Source organism: Schistocerca cancellata, chromosome 11 (assembly GCF_023864275.1).
Source record: "Schistocerca cancellata isolate TAMUIC-IGC-003103 chromosome 11, iqSchCanc2.1, whole genome shotgun sequence".
NCBI classification, from domain to species: domain Eukaryota; kingdom Metazoa; phylum Arthropoda; class Insecta; order Orthoptera; family Acrididae; genus Schistocerca; species Schistocerca cancellata.
Window position 1 is genome coordinate 121,591,399 of NC_064636.1, and position 20,380 is coordinate 121,611,778.

The 20,380-nt window shown below is 39.6% G+C and overlaps 1 protein-coding gene across 1 annotated transcript in view; it reads right to left on the reverse strand.

Moving 5' to 3' along the window:
- The window catches only part of LOC126108310 (zinc finger protein ZFP2-like), a 138,375-nt gene that overhangs the window by 111,635 nt on the left and 6,360 nt on the right, over positions 1–20,380 (reverse strand). The window contains exon 3 of the mRNA XM_049913531.1: positions 18,196–18,258. Within this exon, the coding sequence (XP_049769488.1) occupies positions 18,196–18,258 (63 nt within the window). The remainder of the gene's footprint in view (positions 1–18,195; positions 18,259–20,380) is intronic.

Sequence of the window (20,380 nt, forward strand, 5' to 3'; positions counted from 1 at the left end):
AATTTATTGCCACAAACAAATCTAAAATGAGAATGTAGTGCAACTCTTCCAGAACCCACTTCCACCTTTTTACACTGATTAGTATGCAAATTAGGGTGTGTTCAATGAAATGTCAGATCATACGAACAGTCAAGGAAGAATAAGGCAACCATTTTGCATCTCCATGTGTTCCTGCTCTAGTATCAATACCAAAGTACTTTTGGGGACAGTATAGATCACAAGCCTCAGTTTTAATTTTACTGTAGATTGTGATTTTACACACGATCATTTTCATAATTTCAATGTTATTGATCTACTAATGTTCTAGTGCTTTAAATTCAGCTGTAGCTTGTACCCATGTGTCAACAGTTCTCAACCTGTTTCCTCAGGTAATGCTCTACAGACCAACTTTCATGCATGCTATGGACAACCATTTTAGCTCTGGAATTTGCTATGACAGTGCCAAGCACAGATTTTCCCATTCAATGTATCACTGTTAATTTATCAAGTATTATGTTGAACACACTTGAACAATGATGACCATGTTTTTCAACACCCTCACAGTGCTGTGCAATCATTGTCTCTGAGTACTGTGATCTTTAAGAAATGGGTTCCTTATTCTCTCATAATAAATGTGTGATCACAGTCCATATCCCTGCCTATTAATATCCAATTCTTTGTACACCTACATCTACACCAGACTAGTCACCCAATGCTGCATGGAAGAGCGTACAACTGGTACCACTACATCCATTACTTCACCTTTTCCTACTCCATAACAAGGTGGTGTTTGGGGGAGAACAATTGCCAGGAAGCATCTATATTAGCTCTAATGCCTCCTATTTTGTTGCCACACTCATTTTGCAAGATATATATTGGAATAAATAGTACATTGTCCAAATCTTGCTGTGTACTGAATTACACTATATCCTCCTCAAAAAAGCACTTCTTTATCTACTAGTTTAGAGTTGCAAATGTGTGATGAGGTGCCACTATTGACTATGTAACTAACATAAAAATTAACTACACTCTATCTAAAGTTCCTATTTGATATGTGTAATAGTAGCATTTTTCTTCAAGTGAGATGGAAACATCTGACTAGTTCACTACCTGATGTCTTAACACTTATCCAATCATCCTGTCCCTTCTTTTCGTCAGCATTTTCTGTACATTTCTTTCCTTAACAGTTTTACTCACGAGTCCATATTCCTTGTAAGTTCACTTAATTTTCAGTGCCATTCTCTAATCCCACATCTGAAATGTTTCAGTTCCCTTCTTTTCATTTTCCAATCACGTCTACCCAGTAAAAATTCCAATATTCACCACAACTGATCTTAGTCCACAGAGCTGGATACTGTTACAAAGAATAGATTTCTACTAAGTGTTACAAATTTTTGTAAACAGCATTAAATTTGACTGTTTGCTTTCCCGGCAAAGACTGTTGAAGGTTTCTTCGGTCTCCAGCTGGGTGGTAGCATTGATATCTTGCGACGTTTTTGACAAAAAAGGAGATGAATGACATCAGAGCCATGATCAATTCGGCTGGAAAAGAACTGTACACTGCCACAATCGCAGTCCTCAAGAAAGAACTGAATTTTGCCCCTATCCCCAGAACAAACCTGAAACGAAACATTATAGTGGTGTGGAAGAAGCAGTAAGGGCTTCCAAAGGAGGAAGCAGAGGAAGTCAGGTGGGAAACTTCCAGAATAATCGACAGATCTCAGTTGCCTACAAATAATGTATCTGCGGAAGAACGAGCAGCTCTCTGGTCCCTTAGAGATGACCGTGATATAACGATCCTACCAGCAGATAAAGGGAACGCTACAGTGCTACTAAGCACTGTCGAGTACCGGTAGAAAATAAACCTGCTGCCACAACACGAGGCCTATAAGAGACTGAAGAAGGATCCAAGCCTGACGATGAGTAGAAAGATGATAGCTCTGCTGCAGAAATCTGGCTTACCTGAGCCAATGAAGAAGTGGCTGTACCCCAGAGTGCCAGCAATACCACACCTCTATGGACTCCCTAAGATCCATAAGGAAGGGGTACCTCTCTACCAATTGCAGACTCCAACTCTCACAGTTAAGGACTTGCTAAATGCCTAGCAACACTGCTCCAACCCTTTGTTGGACACTGCCGCCACCATGTGAGGAACTCAGCCAAATTCGTAAAAATACTCAGGGACATGCTACTACAAATCGAGGACCTACTCGTGAGCTTCAACATGACGCCGTTTTTCACGAAAGTGTCCTTCAAGTCTCCTTGACACTTTTAGCCCAGCACTTTGAACCACAAAGTCAGCCTCTTCGAACAAGCACTAACAACAACCGACTTTCAGCACCACAGGGAATTCATCGAACAGATTGACAATGTGACCATGAGCTTTCCACTGACTCCTGTGAATTCAAACCTCTATACCGAACATTTCGAGGAGGTGGCCCTTCAAAGTGCCAGTCAGAAACCAAAGCACTTCTTCCGCTATGTCGATGACACTTGTGTTATATGCGGACATGGCAAACAGGTGCTAGATGAGTTTCAGGAACACCTCAACAGCATCCATCCTAACACCAAATTTATAATGATGGAGGAAAATTTATGCCTCCCCTTCCTTGATATTTTAATTAAGAGGAAGGCAGATGGTTCACTAGGCCATGCAGTACATAGGAATAAGACACACAGATCTATACCTTCATGCAACAAGCTGCCACCATCCAGCACAAAGACAAACAGTACTTAAATGGCTCTGAGCACTATGGGACTTAACTGCAGTGGTCATCAGTCCCCTAGAACTTAGAACTACTTAAACCTAACTGACCTAAGAACATCACACACATCCATGCCCAAGGTAGGATTCAAACCTGCGACCGTAGCGGTCGTGCAATTCCAGACTGCAGCGCCTAGAACCCTCGGCCACTCCAGCTGGCCAAACAGTACTTACCACACTGGAACATAGGGCGCATGCCATCTGCAACTAAGATGGCCAACCATCCAAGCTGCAACACCTGAGGGAAGTCTTCCTCCAAAATTACTGCAGTGAAACGCAGATCAACAGGGCACTTAAAAGGAAGAAGGAAGCAGTGAGAACCCCAGATTATGATGAAGTAGGAGAAACGACTCGCTTTCCTTCCGTACACAGTTCCGCTCTCAGCCAAAATTGCACTATTTCTTGGCAAATATAATATCAAAACCGTTCTCCAATCACCACCAATGTAAGGGAGCTCCTAGGACTGCCAAAGACCCGCTGATCCTTAACACACCAGGAGTATAAAGCATACCATGCAAATGCATAGAACAATACATTGGGCAAACACAGCACTGTACATCTAAACGCTGTGAAGAACATATCACATGTGTGCGACTAGGCCACACAGAAAAATCAGCCAAAGCAAAATACAGCATAAATGAAAAACACACTTTCAACTTCGAAAATACAAAGGTACAGTGCCGAGCATCTGGCTTCTGGTAAAGCATTATCTAAGAATCCATAGAAATAAGGTTTCACAACAATCTGGTCAACAGAGATGAGGGATCTCAACTCGGTGCAGCATGGAACTCTGCGATAGCGGCAGTCCATCGACAGCTTACCCGTCAACGTCCTCCGCCAGGGACGTAGACAGAATGCTTACACCGAGAACCAAACATGGCTGCCAAGGGCGACTGTCATCACCATCACCATGTGCACGCCACTGGTCCACCGCAGCTACCCAAGGTCTAGTGGAGGGGGGTGACCGCACATATAAATAACCCGCTCTCCACCAATCTCGACACTTCGCCATAAGATGGGTAGTATGACAATTCCTGAAATGTAGCGAGATATCAACACTACCATGCAGCTGAAGACCTGAGAAACCTTCATCAGCATTAAATTTAGTACACTATGGTGATAGCTAATTAAATGAATACTGAATTTCACAGACTATCACTAATGTGCTAAATTTAATGCTGTTTACAAGGATTCTTGCTATGACAATGTTTTCTCTTTGCAAGCAGTTTGGGATAAGCAATGTTCCATTACACTGTAAATTTATGTCATGCATACTGGATAAACCCATTGTCTTTACACAGAGCAAACATAATTCCAGTAATGCAGTATGTTTTTCATTAAATACTTCAGAGAAAAGAAATAGTATGACAAATACCATACTTATCTGATAACATACTGCTTACAGTTGATTGCTTTACCTCTTACATCTTTTCTATTATAGAACTCTGACAGAGACAAATAAATTGACAGCTGCTGCAAGGAAGGCATCTTTGGTACATTTGTTCCAAGAACGAATTTGAGGCATTCATTATTTACATGTACAATAAAATTACTGTGGGTTACTGTTAATAAACTTATGTTTCCCACAAGTTTCATTCAAATACCATTACACAACAGAACAATATACCTACAGTCAGTTGAAATACTATAAAAATTCTGGACAAGTGCTAATATCCTAGGTTTTAATGATTCATCATTTATGATCATTGGAATTTACTGCACCCAATGCATCTCATTATATTCATACAGTACTTCATGCACAATACATCACTGATGTGAAAACTTACATCACGCTCAATGCCATCCTCCTGTTTTAGTTCTAGTTCTTGCTTTATATGGAGACTAGGCATTACAATCTTTAGCGGACCTTCAAGAAACTGAAAAAAGAAAGAATGGCATATTCAAAGCTTCTGTTCTTGTGTTACACATCAAGTGGGGCTAAAAAGCTATTGGTCACATGTATTCACTAACTGGCATTAGGTAACAAGAAAATGTGTCACATTAAATTAGATTTACTTTCATTCCAATTTATTCATACTGGGGAGGTCCTACAGGATGTAGGAAATGTCAGAAAAACATGACAAACATCTGAAATCAAAGTTCTGTTTACTTTGGAGGTAGACACATCAGATATCAACCAAACAGAAATTATTTCATCCTTGCCAAGCAGCTACTACTAGTACTACTACTACTACTACTACTACTATTACTACTACTACTACTACTCCTACTCCTTCCTCTCTCTCTCTCTCTCTCTCTCTCTCTCTCTCTCTCTCTCTCTCTCTCTCTCTCTCCTATAAATGTGCCAAGGTGAAGGCTCCAATAAGAACATTTTTGATTTTATGATGATCTCAGCTCCCTATTTTCTGACCTATGTTATTCAGTGGAAGATGATAGGGTACCTCTGCAAAGCCAATGAGGGCATTATGGTCAAGAAGAAACTAAGCAACTAGCAGGTTATATGCAGAATGCATTTTTTAGGTCAGAAAACCACCTGTAAAGACAATAAGCACGTAAAAGCAGATTTAAGTGTGGGTCACCAAATTTTGGTACTGAGGAAAATACATGTCAAATGTCACAAAAACAAATGCAAACCTGAAGTAAAAGTAAAGCTTTCAACAACCTGGTGTTAGTTATTAACACCTTAGTGCTCTGTTAGACATTGTCTTACTGGATGTGGTACACCACTGGCTTCCTCCAATATTTGAACTCACTGACACAGGAAGTTACATGAGGACCTAGAGCTTCACACTGGAATGGAAACTGTCGTTTTCCACATAGACAATTTCCATGTGAAAAAGTGACAGATGATGCCTGGGATGGAACCCAGAACACTTAAATTTGTAGCCTCACACCCATTCAATAAGCAGTCGTCTTACTCTTAGAAAAGTGTATATGCATTCAAGACAAGATCCAGAGTTTCATTAACTAACAGTAGCATTGTACACAACACGGTAGGAAAACTTGAAATAATTAGCTACAAAATCAGATATTCCATGCCAAGGACCCACTAGAAAGATGCACCACAGAACAGAGGCAGTAATACATTATCATGAAAAATCAGTACTGGACAATGAGATAAATCTGCATTTATCTCATTGCATGTTACTGAAATTTGCAATCTGCATGCAGGTAAGTATCAAATGTGAGGAAAAAATAATTTTGAAGTGTCAAATGTGATGTGGAAAAAGTAACTATTTGAGTTCCAACATCCACCCACCATAGTACATTAATGCTTAAGAAATAGTCTGGTAAATATTGTATACAAATGAAAATACTTTATCATACTGCAGTGACAGGATATATATACATGTCAGCTACATAATTGAAGATGCATGAATTCAAACAGTGAAAAAGATTTGGAGGAAAATTACATCAATAAAGTACAACATGACATGAGGTTGACCAAATATAGACAACATGAGCCATGCTGTCCATTCATTTCATTGAAGACATTTAGAGAATCCATGGAAGATGTAGATCTAAATTTTGAGACGACAAACTGAACTCTCATCTCAAAATCATGTCCTGTGACATTAGCACAGCTGTGAAAACAAAAATTCCTGTGAAAATCTAGAGACATGTTTTCCCAAAATTAGCCTGTGTAACTGTTTAGAAAAACCACACAACAGGAAAATATTTATTCTGTTAGTAATAGACAAGCACAAAATAATAAATTCTCTAAATACAGAGATTGGAACACGAGCACGGGACTACTGAAGCATCACAGATTGCTACTGTTAAAAACAAACTCTGGAAGACAGGAACATACTTCGGCCTAACAAACCTGGTAAAGTGATCAGACATGACAACAGCCAATAAACCTAGCATGGGGAATGTTGTGGAATACAGTGAGGACCTGCAAATGTTAACAACATTACATAGTTACATGACAGCAGATATCTGTACAGCAAATTCAAATGAAGCTAAATCACCTGAATCCCCATGGCCAACCAAAAGTTGAACATATGAGAACCACCAAGACAGCTTATATAAGAGGCCTTCCATTAATTTATAAGTAACATCATATCTTGCAAAACATGAAACAAAAAATGAAGATCCCAGAACTTCTGAACAAAAACATTAGAAAAAGGATCAAAGACATCTCTACAGCTGATAGTTGACAATGATGCAGATGGTAGCAGAACAGAAGACAGTAACAGGAAAGACATAATTACAATGCTTTGCCTTAGAAATTTTCTCCACTAAAGAACATAAAAATGCATTTCACATTTCTTAATACACCACAGATACTAAAATGACAGATACAAAATTGACTAAAGTGGGGACAGGAGGGAGAAGGAAAAACCAAACTTTTTCTACACAATTGACCACTAGACCTGAAAGGGCAGCCATCAGATGAAATAAAGTGGATGTTGCAGGATCACCTCTGGCAATGGAACTGTTATTTTATGGAACAGTGGCGTTTCATGGGAATAGAAAAAATGCACAGGTCATTTCAGGTTCTAAGTAGAGGCACAGCAAACATGTTTGGAGCTGAAGACCAAAACAGCAGATAATTTTGTTCTCCTATATGACTTTGGAAAGAGAACAGTTCCTCTGCATGAATAAAAATGAATCCTACAGTCAATCATCAAGTAAAATTGACTGCTCTATTCACTCACTATTCTGCTGAATGCAATCAGCCAATACAATTTTAAATACCGGGTGATTTAAACTAATCAGAAACATTCATATAGTGATCTAGTGACTGTCTAATATTAGAGATTTGTCTAACAACAGATGTAAAAATTTATTTTGGCTGCACTGATAAGTTAAACCTGGATTTCTTGCATTTTATGGGCTGCCACCTTAACCATTATGGACACTTCCCTGCGACAATAAGAACTTGACTGTAAAGGGTATCTTGCAGATCATCCGCTTCAATTTCCTTCAGACTTACAGTATTTGGAGTTTAGTGCTGGAACATCAATTTCCTAAACCAGCACTAGGAAGTAACCAAACTAAAAAAATGTGACTTTGAAGATCAGAAGACTTCTGAGTGCTGCCTACTACAAAACATTTCCTATTTATTAACACAATTGCTGGTAATTGGAAGAATAGCATAAAAGTGCCTTAATGAAAAAGTTGCTGGTTCGAATCTCCTAGCAGGAACTACTACTTTTTAAAAACTTCCATGTCTACTAACAAACTGCAAATTAAACAAACACTGAATTGTAATGGTTTGGCAAAAATTACATGTTTTTCATCATTCGACATGTTGTTGTTGTGGTCTTCTGTCCTGAGACTGGTTTGATGCAGCTCTCCATGCTACTCTATCCTGTGCAAGCTGCTTCATCTCCCAGTACCTACTGCAACCTACATCCTTCTGAATCTGCTTAGTGTATTCATCTCTTGGTCTCCCTCTACGATTTTTACCATCCACGCTGCCATCCAATGCTAAATTTGTGATCCCGTGATGCCTCAAAACATGTCCTACCAACCAATCCCTTCTTCTAGTCAAGTTGTGCCACAAACTTCTCTTCTCCCCAATCCTATTCAATACCACCTCATTAGTTATGTGATCTACCCATCTAATCTTAAGCATTCTTCTGTAGCACCACATTTCAAAACCTTCTATTCTCTTCTTGTCCAAAATGGTTATGGTCCATGTTTCACTTCCATACATGGCTACACTCCAAACAAATACTTTCAGAAACGACTTCCTGACACTTAAATCTATACTCTATGTTAACAAATTTCTCTTCTTCAGAAACGATTTCCTTGCCATTGCCAGTCTACATTTTATATCCTCTCTACTTAGACCATCAGTTATTTCATTCCCTAAATAGCAAAACTCCTTCACTACTCTAAGTGTCTCATTTCCTAATCTAATACCCTCAGCATCACCCGATCTAATTTGACTACATTCCATTATCCTCGTTTTGATTTTGTTGATGTTCATCTTATATCCTCCTTTCAAGACACTGTCCATTCCGTTCAACTGCTCTTCCAAGTCCTTTGCTGTCTCTGACAGAATTACAATGTCATCGGTGAACCTGAAAGTTTTTACTTCTTCTCCATGAATTTTAATACCTACTCCAAATTTTTCTTTTGTTTCCTTTACTGCTTGCTCAATACACAGATTGAATAACATTGGGGAGAGGCTACAACCCTGTCTCACTCCTTTCCCAACCACTGCTTCCCTTTCATGTCCCTCGACTCATAACTGCCATCTGGTTTCTGTACAAATTGTAAATAGCCTTTCGCTCCCTGTATCTTACCCCTGTCACCTTTAGAATTTGAAAGAGAGTATTCCAGTTAACATTGTCAAAAGCTTTCTCTAAGTCTACAAATGCTAGAAATGTAGGTTTGCCGTATCTTAATCTTTCTTCTAAGATAAGTTGTAAGGTTAGTATTGCCTCACATGTTCCAACATTTCTAAGGAATCCAAACTGATCTTCTCCGAGGTCTGCTTCTACCAGGTTTTCCATTCGTCTGTAAAGAATTCGCGTTAGTATTTAGCAGCTGTGACTTATTAAACTGATAGTTCGGTAATTTTCACATCTGTCAACACCTGCTTTCTTTGGGATTGGAATTATTATATTCTTCTTGAAGTCTGAGGGTATTTCGCCTGTCTCATACATCTTGCTCACCAGATGGTAGACTTTTGTCATGACTGGTTCTCCCAAGGCCATCAGTAGTTCTAATGGAATGTTGTCTACTCCCGGGGCCTTGTTTCAACTCAGGTCTTTCAGTGCTCTGTCAAACTCTTCACGCAGTATCTTATCTCCCATTTCATCTTCATCTACATCCTCTTCCATTTCCATAATATTGTCCTCAAGTACATCGCCCTTGTATAAACCCTCTATATACTCCTTCCACCTTTCTGCCTTACCTTCTTTGCTTAGAACTGGGTTGCCATCTGAGCTCTTGATATTCATACAAATGGCTCTCTTCTCTCCAAAGGTCTCTAATTTTCCTGTAGGCAATATCTATCTTACCCCTAGTGAGACAAGCCTCTACATCCTTACATTTGTCCTCTAGCCATCCCTGCTTAGCCATTTTGCACTTCCTGTTGATCTCATTTTTGAGACGTTTGTATTCCTTTTTGCCTGCTTCATTTGCTGGATTTTTGTATTTTCTCCTTTCATCAATTAAATTCAATATTTCTTCTGTTACCCAAGGATTTCTATTAGCCCTCGTCTTTTTACCTACTTGATCCTCTGCTGCCTTCACTACTTCATCCCTCAGAGCTACCCATTCTTCTTCTACTGTATTTCTTTCCCCCATGCATGTCAATTGTTCCCTTATGCTCTCCCTGAAACTCTCTACAACCTCTGGTTCTTTCAGTTTATCCAGGTCCCATCTCCTTAAATTCCCACCTTTTTGCAGTTTCTTCAGTTTCAATCTGCAGTTCATAACCAATACATTGTGGTCAGAATCCACATCTGCCCCTGGAAATGTCTTACAATTTAAAACCTGGTTCCTAAATCTCTGTCTTACCATTACATAATCTATCTGATACCTTTTAGTATCTCCAGGATTCTTCCAGGTATACAACCTTCTTTTATGATTCTTGAACCAAGTGTTAGCTATGATTAAGTTATGCTCTGTGCAAAATTCTACAAGGTGGCTTCCTCTTTTATTTCTTCCCCTCAATCCATATTCACCTACTATGTTTCCTTCTCTCCCTTATCCTACTGACGAATTCCAGTCACCCATGACTATTAAATTTTCGTCTCCCTTCACTACCTGAATAATTTCTTTTATCTCGTCATACATTTCATCAATTTCTTCGTCATCTGCAGAGCTAGTTGGCATATAAACTTGTACTACTGTAGTAGGCATGGGCTTTGTGTCTATCTTGGCCACAATAATGCGTTCACTATGCTGTTTGTAGTAGCTAACCCGCACTCCTATTTTTTTATTCATTATTAAACCTACTCCTGCATTACCCCTATTTGATTTTGTATTTATAACCCTGTAATCACCTGACCAAAAGTGTTGTTCCTCCTGCCACCGAACTTCACTAATTCCCACTATAACTTTAACCTATCCACTGCCCTTTTTAAATTTTCTAACCTACCTGCCCGATTAAGGGATCGGGCATTCCACACTCCGATCCGTAGAACATCAGTTTTCTTTCTCCTGATAACGACGTCCTCTTGAGTAGTCCCCGCCCGGAGATCCGAATGGGGGACTATTTTACCTCCGGAATTTTTTACCCAAGAGGACGCCATCATCATTTAATCATACAGTAAAGCTGCATGTCCTCTGGAAAATTTACGGCTGTAGTTTCCCCTTGCTTTCAGCCGTTCACAGTACCAGCACAGCAAGGCCGTTTTGGTTAATGTTACAAGGCCAGATCAGTCAATCATCCGGACTGTTGCCCCTGCAACTACTGATAAGGCTGCTGCCCCTCTTCAGGAACCACATGTTTGTCTGGCCTCTCAACAGATACCCCTCTGTTGTGGTGGCACCTATGGTACGGCCATCTGTATCGCTGAGGCACGCAAGCCTCCCCACCAACGGCAAGGTCCATGGTTCATGGGGGGCATTCGACATATTAAAACAAAAATTTTGATACATTCATGCGAGATTTTTTTTTTATGCTCTCCATTTTTGTACCAAAATGTAATTTTTTAACAATACTCGCATTTTTATGTAACTTTTAACTAAAAATAACTATTGGAGAAGTATGACTCAGCACGAATTAAAATTACCATTTGTTTTACATATGGAATGTAAATAAAACTAAAAGAACTGGTAGCACTTAGTGTGATCTGAACCACCAATTTTATGATTATTATAATATTGAACATCAACAAAAGCAAAACGAGGATAATGGAATGTAGTCAAATTAAGTCGGGCGATGCTGAGGGAATTAGATTAGGAAATGAGACACTTCAAGTAGTAAAGGAGTTTTGCTATTTGGGGAGCAAAATAACTGATGATGGTCGAAGTAGAGAGGATATAAAATGTAGACTGGCAATGGCAAGGAAAGCGTTTCTGAAGAAGAGAAATTTGTTAACATCGAGTATAGATTTAAGTGTCAGGAAGTCATTTCTGAAGGTATTTGTATTGAGTGTAGCCATGTATGGAAGTGAAACATGGACGATAAATAGTTTGGACAAGAAGAGAATTGAAGCTTTTGAAATGTGGTGCTACAGAAGAATGTTGAAGATTAGATGGGTAGATCACATAACTAATGAGGAAGTATTGAATAGGATTGGGGAGAAGAGAAGTTTGTGGCACAACTTGACCAGAAGACGGGATCGGTTGGTAGGACATGTTCTGAGGCATCAAGGGATTACCAATTTAGTATTGGAGGGCAGCGTGGAGGGTAAAAATTGTAGAGGGAGACCAAGAGATGAATACACTAAGCAGATTCAGAAGGATGTAGGTTGCAGTAGGTACTGGGAGATGAAGAAGCTTGCACAGGATAGAGTAGCATGGAGAGCTGCATCAAACCAGTCTCAGGACTGAAGACCACAACAACAACAACAACATAATATTATCCTATGCACTCAGCTACAGACAACTATACAATACATTTTTTACACTTGCCAGCACTCACAAATCACTCAATTGCCAAATGCATTTCTCGTTTCTACTTTTATGGAGAACAGTATCATACTGCTTTACCAAATAATTGGCTGGCCACTGACCTTCAAATCCTGAACCTAAGACAAAAATCTATGAGGACACACAAGTGAAATCCCCTTGGCAGCCCTGGAGTCATGCTTGGTTAGGCTAATAGTTTAAGTAACTGATCCTTAAACTAGGAGTTACAGCCTCAAATCTGAGACATAGCAACAGTTTTCATCTGTTTGTTTGTATGTGTACCAATGCAGTCTCACAGAATTGTAATTTATCTTCATATAGATAATGAAGTAATTCTACAGATATACATGCTAGAACTATTGCTCCTGCTCAGAGACAGCACTTTAGACAATAGTTCACAGTCCCCACCCCAAATGAACCATGGACACTGCCGAGGCAGGGTTGCTTGCATGTCAACAACATTGAAAACAGTGTTAGGTGCAAACACAAATAAGTATTATCTGAGGAGATATCAAACTTAAACATGGATCCTCAAGAGGGGCAAAATACTTTCCAGCAGTTGCAGGAGCAATGGTCTGGATTATCAACTGACCTGGCCTTGTAGCATTAACCAACTTCCTGTGCCAATAATGCAAATGGCTGAAAGCAAAGCGAAACTGTAGCTCTCTCTGTTTTTCTCCTCAAGAGCATGCAGTTCTATTGCACGAAATAAGCTTAGGCAAAATATTCAGGAGGTAAAATAGTCCCCCATTCAGATCTCCAGGCAGAGTCTACTCAGGAGGATGTTATCAGGAAAAGCAGGCCAGGCAGTCTATATGTCTGAGTGTGGAGTATTACATATCTTAGTAGGATAAGCATATATCACTAGGGGTAAGATAGATATTGCCTACAGGAAAATTAAAGAGACCTTTAGAGAAAAGAGAAGCACTTGGATGAATATCAAGAGCTCAGATGGAAAACCAGTTCTAAGCGAATAAGAGAAAGCAGAACGGTGGAAGAATTATATAGAGGGTCTATATAAGGGTGATATACTCGAGGGAAATATCATGGAAATAGAACAGGATGTAGATGAAGATGAAATGATACTGCATGAAAAATTTGATGAAGCAGTGACAGACCTGAGTCGAAACAAGGCCCTGAAAGTGTACAACATTCAATTACAACTGCTGATAGCCTTCGAAAGGCCAGCCCTGACAGACCTGTACCATGTGGTGACTAGGATGTAGGAGATAGGTGAAATACCCTCAGACTTCAAGAAGAATATAATAATTCCACTCACAAAGAAAGAAGGTTTTAACAGACGTGAAAATAACCAAACTATTAGTTTGGTACGTCATGGGTGCAAAATACTAACACGAATACATTACAGATGAACGGAAAAACTGGTAGAAGCTGACCTTGGTAGAAGCTGACCTTGGGAAAAATCAGTTTGGATTCCATACAAATGTTTGAAAACATGAGGCAGTACTGACCCTACAACTTGTCTTACAACACAGATTAAGGAAAGGCAAACCTATATTTCTAGCATTTGCAGACTTGAAGGAACCTTTTGACAATTTTAACTTAATTACTCTCTCTCAAATTCTGTATGTTGCAGGGATCAAACACAGGGAACGAAAGGCTATTTACAATTTGTACAGTAACTAGATGGCAGTTATAAAGAGTCGAGGGGCATGAAAGGGAAAGAGCAGTTGGGAAGGGTGTGAGACAGGGTTGCAGCCTATCCCTGATGGTATTGAATCTGTATACTGAGCAAGCAGTGAGGAAAACAAAAGACTAATTCGGAGCAGAAATTAAAATCCATGGAGAAGAAATAAGAACTTTGACGTTTGCCGACGACATTTTAATTATGTCAGAAACAGTGAAGTACCTGGAAGAACAGTTGAACAGAAGGAACAGTGTCTTGAAAGGAGAATATAAGATGAACATATGGTCATCAGTCCCCTAGAACTTAGAACAACTTAAACCTAACTAACCTAAGGACATCACACAACACCCAGCCATCACGAGGCAGAGAAAATCCCTGACCCCACCAGGAATCAAACCCGGGTGTGGGAAGTGAGAATGCTACCACACGACCATGAGATGCGGGCATTGCAGTTGATGACATTCCCTCAGAATTATTGGGATACTTGGGAAAGCCATCCATGACAAAGTTATTCCACTTTTGTGCAAGATACGAGATAGCTAACAAAGTTATACATCAACCAGAATGTAGTAATTCAAATTCGAAGAAAGGCAGCTGATAACAAAAGCAAAATGAGGATAATGGAATGTAGTCGAATTAAATCAGTGATGCCGAGGGATTTATATTAGGAAATGAGACACAAAGTAGTATATGAGTTTTCCTATTTCGGGAGCAAAATAACTGATGATGGTCAATGTACACAGGATATAAAATGTAGGGTGGCAATGGCAAGTAAAGCTTTTCCCGAGAAGACAAATTTGTTAACATCGAGTATAGATTTAAGTGTTGGGAAGTCTTATCTGTAAGTATTTGTTTGGAGTGTACTCTTGTATGATGGAAATCGACAACATGGATGACAAACAGTTTAAACAAGAAGAGAATAGAAGCAAACATCAAACAATGGAAAATCCAGGATGGAATGTAACAATAGCAGAGAAGGAAAGTCACTACTCATGATACAGCAGTGATGCTGAGTCACGATAGGCACAATAAAAAGATTCACACAATTAAGGCTTTCGACCATTAAGGCCTTTGTCAGCAGTAGACACTCACTCGCACGCAGTCTCAGAGAGCTGGGAGCACAAATTGGCAGTGTGGTCTCAGCTCCCTGCACGTGTGTGTGTGTGTGTGTGTGTGTGTGTGTGTGTGTGTGTGTGTGTGTGTAAGAGAATAGAAGCTTTTGAAATGTGGTGCTATGGAAGAATGGTGAAGATTAGATAGGTAGATCATGTAACTAATGAGGAGGTACTGAATAGAATCGGGGAGATGAGGAATTTGTGGCATAACTTGACTAGAAGAAGGTATCTGTTGGTAGGACATGTTCTGAGGCATCAATGGACCCCCTATTTAGTATAGGATGGCTGTGTGGAGGATAAAAGTCAAAGAGAGACCAAGAGATGAATACACTAAGCAGATTCAGAAAGATGTGCAGTACGTACTTTGATATGAAGAAGCTTGCAGAGGTTAGGGTAGTATGGAGAGCTGCACGAAACCAGTCTCTGAACTGACAACGACGACGACAACAACAGCCTAGGAAGGTTAGAGACTTTGAAAAGGAAAAATTTACAGGTTGTATTCAGTTGTAGTAAGAGCTGAAGTGCAGTGGCAGAAAGGACAATACTTCTGGTCAGGTCAGTACAGGATTATGCACAAAAAATCAAATAGGAGTCATGCAGGGAGAGCCGTAGTAATGAGCAAGAAAATAGGAACATGAGTAAGCTATTATTAACAGCAATGTAGGCATGAAGGAAATACAGCAGTGGTAGAAATTTGTATGGCAACCAGAGCAGCAGAAGAATGGAATAGGAAAAAGTTTGATGAGTAATTATTCAATAGCTAAGGAAGACGAAAGCCAATTCTAGAAGGTAATGAAATTCAATAGTAGGAACAGGATGCACAATAGTTAAGAGAACATCGAATGGCATAAATGACTGAAAGGGGGAAGCTCCCTGGTAGAATTTTGCACATTGCATGAATTAGTCACTGCAAACACTTGTTTCAAGTATCATGAAAGAAGCTTGTGTATGTGGAATAACATGGAGAAACCAAAAGGTTTCAAGCAGATTATGTAATGTCAAAAACAAAGATTTCAAAATAGGATTGTACACTACACAACATTTCCAGTGACAGATGTGGACTCTGGCTAGAGTTGTTTTTATTAACTGGAGAGAAATGTTGAAATGGTAAAAGTAGAATTTAAGTACATGGGATTTGGGTAAGTTGAATGAACCAAAAATCATTGATAGTTTGAAAATGAGCATTAGGCAACAAGTTATAAATAGAGGGTAATTATACACTGGGTGATGAATAGGCAGCTTTGAGATGAAACAGTGAAGGCAGGAGGAAACATAGGTAAAAAGTAAGGCCTAGTACAAATACCTTAACAACTCATGAGATGCTGAATTTAACTGATGAGAAGAGAAAATACAAACATGTGGCTATTAAAATAGACAAAAGGGAATACAGACATTACTGGAATGATGTTAACAGAACGTGGAATATGGCTAAACAAGAATGGTTGTAAGGCAAAGGGGAACAAACTTGCTCCAGAAAGGGGAAAGGAAGTAGTTGTAGACAAGACTGGAGATATTATGATATGGCCAGAATTTGATACAACACTGAAAGAGCAAAGTTTTAACAAGGCCATTGCAGTTGATGACATTGGCTCTGAGCACTATGGGACTTAACATCTATGGTCATCAGTCCCCTAGAACTTAGAACTACTTAAACCTAACTAACCTAAGGACATCACACAACACCCAGCCATCACGAGGCAGAGAAAATCCCTGACCCCACCAGGAATCAAACCCGGGCGTGGGAAGTGAGAATGCTACCACACGACCATGAGATGCGGGCATTGCAGTTGATGACATTCCCTCAGAATTATTGGGATACTTGGGAAAGCCATCCATGACAAAGTTATTCCACTTTTGTGCAAGATACGAGATAGCTAACAAAGTTATACATCAACCAGAATGTAGTAATTCAAATTCGAAGAAAGGCAGCTGATAACAGGTGTGAATACTATCAGACCAGACCATCAGATATCACGCTTGCAAGAATGGAAAAGCTTTTAGAGGGTTAACCTTACATAAGATCACTTTGGATACTAAGAGCATGTAACACAAGGCAATACTGATACTATGGCTTACCTGAGACGAGTTAAAGAAAGACAAAATTGTGTTTACAGCTTTTGCAGATTTACTGAAATGCTTTTGAGAATGTGGAGTTGACTGCACTCTTTGGAATTTGGGCAGCAGCAGAATAAATAGACAGGAAGCAGAAGTTTGTCTGCAACTTTCACAGAAACCAGGCACCAGTTGTAAGACTTTAAAGACATGAAAGGGAAGCATTGAGTAGGAAATGAGACAGGCTTGTAGCCTACATCTGATACGCACTCTGTACGATGAAGACACAAAGGAAATCTGGAAGAAAGTAGAGCAAACTGTGTGTTTACAAATGACAATGTAATTCTATCAAACAAAACAGGTATCTTGAAACTGTGAATGAAGGGATATGTGGGAGGTAAAACTCGGAACAGTAAAATTGGATATCACCACTAAAGGAGATTGTGTGACATACATCAATAAAAGCAATGGATTCTAGCTGAAATAAATCAGGCAATGTTGAGTTTAGACTAGAAAATGAGACAGTAAAAGTAGTAGACAACTTTTGCTATTTGGGCATCAAAGTAACTGACAATGGCCGAAGTAAGAAAGAAATAAAGTGAAGACTAGCAATATCAATGAACATGTGCCTAATAAAGAGGACTGTTCACATCTGATATAAATTTAAGTGTTAGGAAGTACTTTCTGAAGATATTCACAGTGCAGCCCTGTATGGAAGTCAAACATAAATGATAGGCAATTCAGACAAGATGAGAATGGAAGCATCTGAAATGTGCTACAGAAGAATGCTGAAGATTTGATGGGTAGATGAAACAAATGGAGGAACATAGGGACCAATTTCACTAACACAAGGGACCTGTTAATAGCACCAATTCTGAGGCATCTAGGGATAGTCAATTTGGTAATGGAGGGATATGTGAGGGTAAAAAGTGTAGAGGGAGACTATGGCTTGAAGACAAGAAGCAAGTTCAAATGGATGTAGTAGGTGACAGTCATCAGAGATTAAGAGGTTTATAGAGGGTAGACTAACATGGACAAGTGCATCAAGCCAATCTATATTATATTCACCAAAACTAAGCCATAACATAACACTGCTTAATTTCATACAGTCACACAAATTCTAGACTTACCTGTTGGTTCACTTTCTCATCCAATTCTTCTTTTAATTTCATGGTAGATGTGTGTAACTGAACCTGTGGAGAATAGTAAAGAAATATCTGCAAGGAGTTCTTTTAAGAAGACAATTTTAGATATATTACAAACAAGTATCACATATTGTAAGTCTATGACACTTCTAAAGAATAAATGACTCATTCTTTTCAGAGAGTGGCCTTCTCGGTGACAGTCAGTAAGGTGCATTTCAATGATCAGTGACAACATATTTGAAAATTTATTAGCCTCTTGTACTTCAGTTTCCTATGCTGCTATTGTCAATCACATTTCCTACTTCCATAATCTTTATTTACTTATCATTAACTATTTTATACGAAATGCGCATCATATAAAAAAACAGTAGTGTAATGAAATCAGTGGGTACAACTAGAATCTTTAATATTAAAATCAACAATACCCATATCATACAACTAATTGCAACATGAATTTCCTATCAGCCAATCACACAGTTTTAATTTGAAATATTAAAATGATGTGGATGAAGCAGGGAGGGAATAATAAGTAAGATTTTTGAGGCCATTCACTTACTGAGAGTTTCCTGTTCTTGCTAGCCTATGTTTTGGGATGTGGATTTTTGCATTACTTACAGTATCTTGTTTGTAAACTGCTTTCTGGGAACACATTCTTTAACATTCTCCCTGATGCCAACAGCAGAGTCACAGAGATATCAAAAACCAGTAGCATTCTAAGCCTGGTAAACAAAATACAGATGGCACTGTATGTTCCACCTAGCATATCACACGGACCTTTTTTTTATGTTACTGATATCACGGGAATTAACACATATCTGAACCAAACACTCCTCTCAGTTTACACACGAGGTAGAACAATCTTGAGGACTTTTCTTGCAGATTTGGTTGGTGTGTTTTTTCCAAAAAAATGGTTCAAATGGTTCTGAGCACTATGGGACTTAACAGCAATGGTCATCAGTCCCCTAGAACTTAGAGCTACTTAAACCTAACTAACCTAAGGGCAGCACACAACACCCAGTGTTTTTTCCAGTTCACTTTCCCATTAACTTGAAATTTGGCATGTTTACTTTCTATACTGACTTGCAGACAAATACAATGAAACAGTATTAAAAAAATTGAGGTTCTGGACAAAGCCCTTCTGAAATAGAGAACACATTCACAGGAACACAACAAACACACACATGGCCACTGTCTCCAGGAACTGGGAATGACCATCTGCTTTTGGTATGAGCAACCATCTGTTAGGATGGGTTGTGAGATATGAAGAGGCACAGGGCAGCGAGAGAGGGATAGCAGTGTAAAAGTGGGAGGAGGGGTGGGGGGAAGATAATGTGTTCTCTGTGATAGCACGCAAGGATGTGGCAGAGACAGTATGAGTTGCTAAAGGTAGTTTTGGGAAGCTGTACTGTGGGAGGGGAAGGGGAGGAGAGAAATTGAGAAAGGGAAAATAGTAATAGCACTGGGAGGAAAGAAGAGTGTGTGTGTGTGTGTGTGTGTGTGTGTGTGTGTGTGTGTGTGTGTGTGTGTGTGGTGCTGAAGTGAGAGCAGGGAAAGGGGACATGGGTAGAGGACATGGACTAGCATAGGCTGAGTCTAGAGAGGTTACAGGAAATAATATGTTGTGTTAGAACATAGAATCCAGTTGGAGCAAGCTGTGAAGCAGTCACTGAAGTGAACCACATCATGCTGGGGGCACTTCCAGCAAGTGGGTGGTCCAGTTTTCTTGGCCACACTTTGCCACTGGTCACTCCTGCAGACAGAGCGATTTAGTTGTCATGCCTACGTAGGATACAGCACAGTGGCTGCAGGTGGGTAGTTGCCAATCACAGGGTTGCTTTCACAGGTAGCCCTGCCTTTGTGTTGCAGATGTCTGACAGGGCTGCAGGAATCATGCATGTCCTGCATGTAGCTCTGTTTCAGGGATATGAGACATGAGGCAAGAGGTTGGAAGCAGGGCTGGAGTAGCGATGAGCAAAAATATCTTATCAGTTCAATTGAAGACAAAACAACTGTGTGAAGGGTGGAGAGATTATTCCCGATTTCAAGGCATGAAGGCAGGGTAAATCCCGGCAGAAAATGTGATTCAGTTGCTTCAGTCATGGGTAGTACTGAGTTGCAAGGCGAGTGCTACTCTAGGAGTATGTGGGAGATGGGGGTCGACCAAAGTGTC